General features: G+C 38.3%; 1 protein-coding gene across 1 annotated transcript in view; it reads right to left on the bottom strand.

Moving 5' to 3' along the window:
- LOC124594764 (regulating synaptic membrane exocytosis protein 2) overlaps window positions 1–12,363 on the bottom strand; it is a 1,241,912-nt gene that overhangs the window by 681,033 nt on the left and 548,516 nt on the right. The window contains exon 9 of the mRNA XM_047133151.1: window positions 12,185–12,350. Coding sequence (XP_046989107.1) covers window positions 12,185–12,350 — 166 coding nt within the window. The remainder of the gene's footprint in view (window positions 1–12,184; window positions 12,351–12,363) is intronic.

Raw genomic sequence — 12,363 nt, 5'->3', positions numbered from 1 at the left:
AACTTTTTCTTGGTAGGGGAGTGGGTGTGGCGCCACTCGATTGATTGCCGTTTTGTTTCAGGTTCGAAGTGATGAACCCATGTTTCATCGCCTGTCACAATCTTTGACAAGAAATTGTCACCCTCAGCCACATGACGAGCAAGCAATTCCGCGCAGATGGTTCTCCTTTGCTCTTTATGGTGTTCGGTTAGACAACGAGGGACCCAGCGGGAACAAACCTTTGAATATCCCAACTGGTGAACAATTGTGACAGCACTACCAACAGAGATGTCAAGTTGAGCACTGAGTTGTTTGATGGTGATCCGTCGATCATCTCGAACGAGTGTGTTCGCACGCTCCGCCATTGCAGGAGTCACAGCTGTGCACGGCCGGCCGGCACGCGGGAGATCAGACAGTCTTGCTTGACCTTGCGGCGATGATGACACACGCTTTGCCCAACGACTCACCGTGCTTTTGTCCACTGCCAGATCACCGTAGACATTCTGCAAGCGCCTATGAATATCTGAGATGCCCTGGTTTTCCGCCAAAAGAAACTCGATCATTGCCCGTTGTTTGCAACGCACATCCGTTACAGACGCCATTTTAACAGCTCCGTACAGCGCTGCCACTTGTCGGAAGTCAATGAAACTATACGAGACGAAGCGGTAATGTTTGAAAATATTTCACAAGAAATTTCCGGTTTTTTCAACCAAAATTGGCCGAGAAAAAAAATGTGTTGCATTACTTATTGAACTGCCCTCGTAATTTAATGATAGAGAGTACTAAATTCAACAGAGGGCAGTCATGCAGCCTAGATTAATGAGCATATATCATCAAGCTGATTTTTTTTTTAACATAGAAATGTGCACTAGCAACACCAAGTTGCAAAATATTCCTAAAAATATCTGCCTGGTTGTCAATCAAAATATTAACAAAGAAGTCAAATCATCTAACAGTAACTTCAAAATTTCAAGGAACATACACTGCTATGCACTGTGAAAGTGGTGAAGAATTGCGACACCAGATGAATGGAATGAATGTTCTTCTAAGCATAGTAAATGGGCTGAGAGTAAATCATAAAAAAGATAAACATATTGAGGAGCAATGGAATAAGGTTAGACAAACTTTGTATCAAAATTTGGAACCACACAATATATGAAGGAAAGTAATTCTTCTACCTTGGAAGAAAAATAATGCATGGCAGTTGTAACAAGAAGGAAAAGACAAGTAGACAAGCACTGACAAAAGGAGCACACATCACCAAAAGAATTTACTAGTATCAAACGGGGACTTCAATTTGTGAAAAATATTTCTGAGAATGTGTGTAAACAGCAGAACACTGTAAGGTAGTGGGAAAACTGGGAAACAAAAGAATCAAAGCATCTGAGATGTGATGGTGTTTCAGAAGCATACTGAAAATTAAGTGGAATGCTAGGTTACCAACTGAAATAGTTCCTCACAAAATCAGAAAAAAAGAAATATGTGGAAAACAAACTACTACTGAAACTGAATAACAAAGTGATTGACAGTTAAGCACGGAAGACGAGGGTGATGTTGACTCCAAGTCAGTAAAATGGATGCAGCAGCAACAGCCTTGTGATTCAATACTGAATACATTCATATATTTCCTTTAAATGTGCAGCATGGAATTTGCTATGCACTATCATAAAGGCTTTATCAATCAACTGCTCACTTTGATGATTAGTTTCAGACCTTCTGTTGCAAAAAAGTAAAGAAATAGAGAAAGAAACAATACATATAACCAAAACAAGGCACAACAGTACCAAAGAAACAATATATAAAACCAAAACAAGGCCAACAGTACCATTAATGGCTGCAATTCTGCAATTATTTTCCTCAGCTGACACTTGTATCCAAGATCTGAGGTAGTGGAGCAACAGGAGGACTGAGAACAGTATGGAAGGTGCAACAAAGATCGTTCTCTGTTTATCAAACATTTCATTATTCTGATCTGGGTATAGAAGAAGGGATGTTATGATAGAATGCATTAAAAGATAAGTTAGTAATATCCATGACACAAGAGAGAGCTTTAGAGGTCTAAAACTGTACAGGAAGAAGGGGTTCAAAATGGCTCTGAGCACTATGGGACTTAACTTCTGAGGTCATCAGTCCCCTAGAACTTAGAACTACTTAAACCTAACTGACCGAAGGACATCACACACATCCATGCCCAAGGCAGGATTCGAACCTGCGACCATAGAGGAAGAAGGGGATATGACTGCATTCAACAAGTAATTGGGTGGATGCATACAGTGCTTGATCAGTTGATCAGTGACTGTATGCATCAGTACGCTGTACCACTCCCTCTGACAGCAGGGGCAGGGGGAGAGCAGGGGGGGGGGGGGGGGGAATCAGAACTACTGAATTTGAGATTTTATGCAATAGAATTTTTCCTGAGGTTGAAGTGATGTAAAACAAATGTATATTCACACTTTTAAAGTGCTCAGAAAGGCATAAAAGCATTAAAATCGAATTTTAATAAGTCTAAATTGAAAAAAGAAAAACTACTTCAGCTTTCCACAGGATTATGAATACCTCTCTGTGCATATATATATAGAAGAGACAGTGGGATTTGGGTAAGATATCCCTCACTCCATGGCACAGAGAGATAGTCAAAATCCTATGGGAAGGATGGAGTTGGGTGTTTCACAGGCTGAGTGATAAGGAGACAGCTAGTTCAGAGTGGCAATGGGTATTTTGGTGTCCTGTGAAAGAATGGAGATTCAAATCAGCTTCTGGTAAAGCTGTGCAGTGTATTATCTGTCTGTAACTACTTCTTTAGGTTATCAATGCACCCAAATATCTTCCGCTCACCACAACATAAGTGGCATTCACACTCACAGGTTCCAAGACTGTAAGGGGTTCCTGTTATAATTGGGTTACATTCCTTTCAAAATACAAGTAATGATGGTCTTTGGTGCATTTGATATGGACTGTGGTTTTTACAAGGAGACAGATGAAAGTTTATCAGTGAGCTGAAAAGGACTATGCGATGTGAATTTGGGAGTGGGTGCTGGCATTCTTGTTATGGCTCCAGATAACCAGCACTTCCATTTTTCAGTATTGTTCTTTCATTTCCTCTAACTCTCTCCCTCTCATGCTCCTGATCCTCAGTTTTGTGATTATTTTCATAATTAATAGTCATTTTGTAACTGCCACTGATAATCACCTGCTCCTTCACTAGCGCATCCCAATACTTCCTTACTCTCTCCTGTAGGCAGTTTTGAGAGCTTTGGGGTAGACGGCAGGCAGACTGCAGGCATTCTTGATCTGCCTTCCTAAGGTTGTATAACTTGAACTCTTTGTCAAGTGTTTGAAAGGATAATCTAGTGCATATAACTAGATAAAGAATATTCTGAGAAGATGAAATGTTTTCAGAAAAGTAACTGTTCTCATTACTTTCTCCAACATTTACAAGTTACCATTAGAAAATCAGTTCTGGTTACCCCAAGCTGTACGTTACGCATTAGCTTGTTGAGTATGAATGCAGGTGTTATATACTCTATTTCTCATTTCACTGCTTGTCCTTTATTTTTGCTTTCTTGATAGTTTGGCTCATCATATCAATTTTAATTTTACATGCTTCACCTTTCAGTGTTATTACATTTTCCTATCTATTCTTTACTTTGTATTTTTTCTTTCTCCTTATTCAAAATATGTTTCTGGTATGTCACGGATTGTCAGTAATTAAATAAAACATTTTGTAAAACCAGTAACTACCATTTCTCTAAAAAAAAATGAACATTTTTTATGTTAAGTTGGAAATACTTTTCAAGTGAAATCATATTCTATGTCCACACACATATTCTGTAAACCACAGTGAAGTACATGAAGTATGGTACTTACCACTGTATCACATATTATGGTTTCTTCCTGCTGCATTCACATATGGATTATGGGACGAATGGCCATTTAAATTGCCTGCAAGCACTGTAATTTGTTCGACGTTATCTTTGCAGTTCCTACAAGAGGGGGCTGTAGCACATTTCTAGATTCCTCACTTAATACTAGTTCCTGAAACTTCATAAGTCATCTTTCACGTGATAAATGGCCTCTACGTTCAGTTTTTAAGCATTGTCATGGTACTCTCCTATGAGTCAAACAAACCTGTGACAGCTAGTGCTTTGTTCTTCATATGCATTAGGGTCCTTTATGATAAGGATCCCACACATTTGAGCAATATTCTACAATGGTGTGAACAAGTGCTGTGTAAACAAATTACCATCAAAATTGAGAAATAATAGTTGTTCCACCTTTCTGGATATTAAAATTTAAGAGGAGCAACATGAAAGGTTATGTCATACTATAGACACAAAACTGGCACACACACAAACCCATATTTAATAGCTGCCTGACTAACTTGAAATTCATGAGAGATTTTTACAATGGAATAGTGTGGGAGGAGAGGGAAGTGAATGGCACTGCACATACAACAAAGACAGTGAAAAAGCTAAATAAACACACAACGAAGACTGTCTTTCTCCCACAACTGCAAATTCATAGGCATAGTCAACATTCCTGTAGGGCTGCAAATGTCTCAGCTCTATAGAAAATTCAGTGAGAGTGTCAGTTGTGATATATTCTGCAGATACAATATTGCTTCATGTCAGATCCATTCACCTCTTTCACAAAAAAGGTTCCATGGTTATACAATGTAGACCAGATGAAGATCAACATTTGGTTTCACATGGAGTAAAAGTACAGTTCAATAGTTTATTTAACAGATGTCATGATTATATTGTGACTATCTGATATTTGAATAAAATGTTTTCTTAGTCAGTATTGACAGTTTCAACCATATGGCCATAATCTTGTGTCAGGAACATATGAACATATAATACTTATAGCAAATAGTAAAAGCAGACAAAATAAATGCCAAGAAATGTCCAATTGCATGGTCAATACCATTGACTACATGATAACACTGCAAAATACCGGGTGTTTCAAAATTAATATTGTGGTTTTAAGACTTTGTAGCATTTAACACAAGTTATAAATGATACAGCAAATAAAAGAGTTACTAAAACAGCGAAGAGTATGGGATGACCACAAGTATCTGAAGAACATGTTGAATGAGTGGAAAGTCTTTCATGCACAGCCCCAAGAAATCAGTTCAGAAGGTTAGACATGAATTAGTTCTTCCAGTGAAGTCTTCTGTGGTGTGACAAGAAGGTCCAGATGGTTACACCATATCGAACTGCTCAGTTGGCAGATCAGTTAATATTATACTGATATGATGGTCTATACTGAATCGCATTAATTTTAAACATTGTGGTTGTAGGCAAAAATGTTTGAATTGTATACTCAGTGTTCTGCTTGTATTTGTTTCATATTGAGGAAAGGCATCATAGCTTGCAGTTGGCAGCATCTTTAATGCCACCACCAATGACCATGAGGTGGCTACTGTTGCCCTCCACACAAAGGCTGTCAGTGAGGGAAGATCCTGTCAGTGTTCGCTATTGCCTTTGAATAAAATAAAATTAATGAATGAAATATAATTGTTGAAATGTTTTGTAATAATAGAGGTCTATTACAGAAATGGAAAAAGTTCCATTTTAAGATCAGATCTTGTTTAAACTTGATACGAAGAACATCTGTATCAGTGTATGACTTCTGATGTGAAATATTCATCAACAACTGTGGAAGCTGACATGATTCCCAACCAAGGATATTGATCTATTGTAATATGATGAGGATGTGTATGAATTTTGTTTCTGTTTGTTGTCAACATGTGGTACTTGTAGACCGAATTTCATTGATGAAGGTCACTGAATACTAAAATGAGACACCGATTGATATGTTGAGAGTTGGCAGCAGAGATATTCAGAAATTGGTGCAATCTGGGAAAAGTAAATAAGTTTTATTAATGTCTGAGATGCACAAAACTGAATCTTCACTACTCTCAACTTCCAAACTTGTAGAAAGTTAATTAAAACAATTCTTTGAGAACATTCAAATTTCTGTTGTGATGCCCCTCTAGAAAAGAAGACTGTTAAGGTCAAGATTTAGTGCTTCCCACATATTATTGAGAGTTTCCATTGCTATAGCACATACTGGTGTTGTAACCTACTTCAAAAGGGGTGAGGTACCACACTGTGTGGAGACTTTTAAGGAGACACTTACAACTACATCCTTATCCTTTGCAGTTGTTCCAAGCTATAAGGCCAATTCTGTAAACAAAATGCTGCTGCATGACAGTGAAGATTTTATGGATCATGTTGTCTCCAGTGACGAATCATCATTTCAACTAAGTGGAAATGTGAACACTCACAATGTGCATATTGGGGATCAGCAAATCCTCTGAGATGTCACAGTTTCAACAAAGCTTTCCTAAACTGAATGTTTTTGTGCTATATCTGGCAGAAATTTTATCAGACCTTCTTTTTTGGTGAAGCAACTGGTGTTTCTTATCTTGATGTACTAGAACCATGGCTCTTCCTCTACTGGAAGAAGCTGAACCACAAAACTTTATTTGGTAGTGAGATGGTGCATGGCCTCACCCACATAACTCAATACACAATTAGTTAAACAATGCTGTACTTGGGTGCTGGATTGGAAACAAGAGCGATGACAGAACTTGTCTCACATGGTTCCACATTCCCCTGATCCGACACCATGTGATTTTTACCTTTGTGGTTTCATAATGGGTCACCTGTATGCATCTCTGCTGCCAGATGATGTACCTGACTTAAGAAGCAGGAATTAAGCAGTTGTTGCAACAATTACTCCAGACACACTGATCATGTGTGATGAATGGTGCTTATATTGAAAACTTGAAAGAAAGACTGTCTGAGTTGCTCTTTCATTTGATCTGTTGGGTTGGTGCATAAGTACGCAGCGTTTTTCCAAAATGTTTTTCCACAACAGATACACTTAACAGAGACTTAAGTCATCAATAATATATTCTCCTTAGTTCTTGTTGTGGTCTTCAGTCCAGAGACTGGTTTGATGCACCTCTCCATGCTACCCTACCCTGTGCAAGCTTCTTCATCTTGAAATACCTTCTGTAACCTAAATCCTTCTGAATCTGCTTAGCGTATTCATCTCTTGGTCTCCCTCTACAATTTTTACCCTCCCCGCTGCCCTCCAATACTAAATCGGTGATCCCTTGATGCCTCAGAATATGTCCTACCAACCAAACCCTTCTTCTAGTCAAGTTGTGCCACAAATTCCTCTTCTCCCCAATTCTATTCAGTACCTCCTCATTAGTTATGTGATTTATCCATCTAATCTTCAATATTCTTCTGTAGCACCACATTTTGAAAGCCTCTGTTCTCTTCTTGTCTTGTCCATGTTTTACTTCGACATAAATACTTTTAGGAAAGACTTCCTGACACTTATATCTATACTTGATGTTAACAAATTTCTCTTCTTCAGAAACGCTTTCCTTTCCATTGACAGTCCACATTTTATATCCTCTCTATTTCGACCATCATCAGTTATTTTGCTCCCTAAATAGCAAAACTCATCTACTACTGTAAGTGTCTCATTTCCTAATATAATTCCCACAACATCGACTATTTTCCATTATCCTCATTTTGATTTTGTTGATGTTCATCTTGTATCCTCATTTCAACCTAAAAGTTTTAATTCTTCTCCATGGATTTTTATTCCTACTCCAAATTTTTCTTTTGTTTCCTTTACTGCTTGCTCAATATACAGATTGAATAACATTGGGGATAGTCTACAACCCTATCTCACTCCCTTCCCAATCACTGCTTCGCTTTCATGCTCCTTGACTCTTATAACTGCCATCTGGTTTCTGTACAAATTGTAAATAGTCTTTTGTTCCCAGTATCTGACCCCTGTCACCTTCAGAATTTGAGAGAGAATATTCGAGTCAATATTGTCAAAAGCTTTCTCTAAACCTACAAATGCTAGAAATGTAGGTTTGCCTTCCCTTAACCTATTTTTTAACATAAGTCATAGTGTCAGTATTGGCTCATGCTTTCCAACATTTCTACGGAATCCAAACTGATCTTCCCAAAGGTCAGCTTCTACCAGTTTTTCCATTCTCCTTTACTATTTACAATACTCTGCTAATGCTGGAGTAACTTCTTGATTCCATGACTGTATAAATCACGTGGTTTTGAGGTGAAGGACTCATTTATCCATGTTTCAAGCACATTTCCCTTTGGAAAGGAAGTTCTTGAAGGCTGTTTGATAGAGAGGAAAATGTGAAAATCTGAAGGTATGAGATCAGGTGAATAATGTGGGTGTGAAATGATTGTGTAGTGTTTTTTGTCAATCTAGCAAATGCAGTTGGGTGTTCTCATGGAGCTGCATCACTTCATACAGCTTTCCTGGTCATTACTCTCAACTAGCATCTGCAAGATGTCTAAGTTGTAGACAACAAAAGTCAGCAGTGATTTTTTATGAATTGCGGAAGCAATTTGTAGTACATCACACTATCATTGTTTAACCAAATGAATAAGACTGTCTTTTGTGGATGCATGCAGCTCTGCTGCTTTGTTTGGGCTTAACCAGTTCTCTCTTTTCGTTATGTTACCATGAAGACACTGTTTCTCATCACCAGAAATATTACGGGTTAGGAATGGTCGGTAGTGCGCATGAGATAATTGTTGACTGTGGTGTCACTGCCAGACACCACACTTGCTAGGTGGTAGCCTTTTAAATCAGCCACGGTCCTTTAGTATACGTCGGACCCGCGTGTCGCCACTATCAGTGATTGCAGACCAAGCGTTGCCACACGGCAGGTCTAGTCTAGAGACTCCCTAGCACTCGCCCCAGTTGGACAGCCGACTTTGCTAGTGATGGTTCACTGCCTACATATGCTCTCATTTGCCGAAACGACAGTTTAGCATAGCCTTCAGCTACGTCATTTTGCTACGACCTAGCAAGGCACCATATTCAGTTGCTATTCTGAACAGATAATATTGTGAATCATGTACCGTCAAGAGCAATGTTCATCATTAATGGATTAAAGTTAAGTATCTAACTAATTACGTCCGCTTTCTGAATTCTAATTCCTTGTCATGTTCCAGACCTCATGTCAGTATAGTCCTTCCCTCCTCACGCCAGCCTGCATGAGCTAGAACGCGTGCATTTCGGCCACCTCTAGTAACATGGTGTAGGATCTTCTGCCAACCCAACATTGGCGATGAGGATGGGATTCGAACCCACACATGCATTTCGTCCTCCTCTAGTAACACAGTGTTGGCTCTTCTGCCAACCCAACATTGACGACCAAGCAGAGATGCATATATGGACACCTGCAGATTTTTGTGATTTTGCGTTTAGCATGTGGTACCCATACACTAAATGTTTGAACCTTCCCCACTGCATGCAAATGTCCCGTGATGGTGGAATGATCACAGTTCATCACATCTGCCAGTTCTCAAGTACACTGAGGTGGATTGTTGTGGATTAATGCATTTGAACTATCTTCATCAAACCACAAAAGTCTTCCTAAACATGGAGAGTCCCTTATGTCAAACTGATCCTCCTTAAATGAAGAAAACTATTTTTCTCTTCATGCTCTGTCCACTGTCATTATCCCCATACATGGTGCAAATGTTTCTGGCTGCCTCCACTGGTGTCATCCCTCTATTGAGCTCAAACAGAAGAATATGTCATAAATGTTCAGATTTCTACATTGGGCAATCCATTTTCTAATGTCCACAGCTCCACTCACTATCCCCAGATGACAAAATGATGATATCGAAACTCAAAGAGCAACAGTGAATTATAAATAAAAAATAAATGACAATTAATAAAACCACAGCCTCTGGAATACCAACATGTAAACAAAAAAGCTATGAACTTATGCACCAACCTATATTTATAGTTGTGTGAAATGAACTCAAATGAAAATCTTAGAAGCATAATTAAAAATCAACATTTCGTCCCAGTGTTCTGTAAGTTGGCAATATTGCTACCAACGATGAAAGGAATGCCCTACATGCTGCAGCATACTGCAGACAAGCAACACGCCACCACAATACCAGTTTAAAATTGCTGCCCCACTTGCAACATGCATCAAAGAAGGGACAGTGTTCTGTCATACATTTTATGAGGAGTGAAGATATGAAACCTACTGCAATCCATTGGTGAATGAAGGTCCAGTATGGTGATGCATATATGTCACTGCAGAAAGTGTGTCAGTGGAATAGGGTGTTTGAAATGGTGTTACTTTTGTAACAGAAGCTCAGTGTCCACAAGAGGCACACTACATTGTGACACCAGAGTCTACTTCAGCAGTTGAAGCCATTGTGATGGAAAATACCTATATGTGACAGTGTATGAAATATATGCAAATCTGAACATTAGTCATAGCTCAGCATTACATCATTCACAAAGTGTTTAAGTGTTACCTGCAAGGTGGGTGTCACAGCAGCTCATTCCAGGACTGACAAAGTGATGCTCTGATGCCTGTGAAGAATTTTTGTGGCACTTTGAAGCAGAAGCCACTGAGTGGCTACCACATGACTGGAACACTCAAAGAGATTGAAATACGCTCACTATTTTTATATACTTGAATTTAGCATATTTCGTGATAGTACTCACTTTTCCGTGGATGTTTATAAGATGATATTTGACTTTTTTGTGTTGGCATCAGTCATCTAGTGAAAGTATGATTCCATAATGCTGTTTCGTCGGCTGCGGAAATGTCCTGGTTCAATGTGTTTGCCTCATTTTTGGTGCTTCAAATACCATTTTTCTGAATGTGCTCCCTTCTTGATGTTTATATAAAAAAGTAATAGAATAACTCATTTTTGCTGGTCACTTGCAAATTATTATAACGGGGACCTGTACATTGTTCCACCATCATACACCGAGTGTTCACTGCTGACTGACTACGGCCAAAGACGACTCCACCATCAAAGACATTTCACACAACACACAAGCTTCCATTTGTAATCAGTCTCTTCGATATTATTCATCACATTTACTAATATTAATCAATATGCTGTCACTCTCAAACATATAAGCAAATTAGCATAAAATAAGGCAAATTACAATTCACAAAAAATATTCTGACAAAAATATGAGAAAACATTTACAACCTCCCTAATTAGATTTGGTATCGACAAATGTGCTCGGGGAAGTGTGCTGTATGACAGGAAGACTATGTCATAAAATGATACACTTGTGCTCCACTTTCATTCAGTGGACCAAAAAAAAAGGGGGGGGGGGGGATAGACTGCTACTCGCTGACACCTTCAGTTGCAGACGGACAAAACAAACATCTGTTAGACATTTTGATTTCAGTCAAAGCCTACACATACACATTCAGTCACACAAGCAAGTACATCTCCAGTACACGTGACTGCCATCTCTGGCAGCTTGGACTCGAATGCCAAAATGCAGTGCATGAGAAAACTTTCACACCACCTTCCTTGTCAGAATGACTACATTGAGAAATAAATATGTAAACATGAAGAATAAAGATGTAGAATGTTAATAACGCTTTAAGCTTTAAGAGTTTTCTCTAAAACGTTTTGGAGGCTTTACTTTCCAGCACAGACTTGTAATCCACAGTTTAATGACTCAAATGCTTCCTCCCTTTTCCAATTTCACAATCCATTTGTAACACTTTTATTTTCTATTCAAAGCTGATAGTTTGCGTGGTTTACCATTATTGAAATCTACCTTTCTTGGAACAGGAATACATTAACAATTCCTCACTTCCTCTTCATATGTACCTCTTTGGCAAGACCCTAACAGCTTCTTTCTTATATATTATTAATACACGGAATTTTTGGGTCTACAAGCCTAAATTTTAAGCAAATATTTCTATGTTATAGCTCACTTTGTCATCTAAAATGTTCATATGCCTGACACATACAGGTTCCACATTTATTGCATTTGACACTCTTTTAACTTTTAAGTTTCATTTTTTTTTTTTTTTAGATCTTGCATGTGCATTACATAGAAAAATTCCAATACTGCCATTGAAACATAATATCAACAATATTTTCACTTCATAAGTTGAGGTAACAAAGATGTGTAACTTCTCAAAGGGTAAACAGACATAAAGTAATGTATTTGTGTCTGCAATATTTGTAAACTATATTTACAAGAAAAAGTTCAACATACATGATATCCAAATTGTACTCTTGTCTGTTGTTAAGTTTATGTTCAAAGGACTGCCAATAACAACCAAAGTGAAGTTACAATTTCACATGTTGACTGTTTAGATATTAACAGAAAACCTACTTACCTCTCCTAAAAAATCATTGGCCCCATAACGAACATAGTCCCAGACAGTCACTTCTAAGATTCGAAGTTTCAAGTCAGCTCTCCGTATTGAAGAATATACAAATGTCTGGTTCCATTTTGGATCATTTGTATTGGCAAGAGTCTTCGTTCTTCTTTTAGACTTCTCACTGGTAAAACAGA

The sequence above is a fragment of the Schistocerca americana genome, chromosome 2, assembly GCF_021461395.2.
Source record: "Schistocerca americana isolate TAMUIC-IGC-003095 chromosome 2, iqSchAmer2.1, whole genome shotgun sequence".
Classification (NCBI taxonomy): domain Eukaryota; kingdom Metazoa; phylum Arthropoda; class Insecta; order Orthoptera; family Acrididae; genus Schistocerca; species Schistocerca americana.
This window is presented reverse-complemented; position numbering and strand designations above follow the sequence as displayed.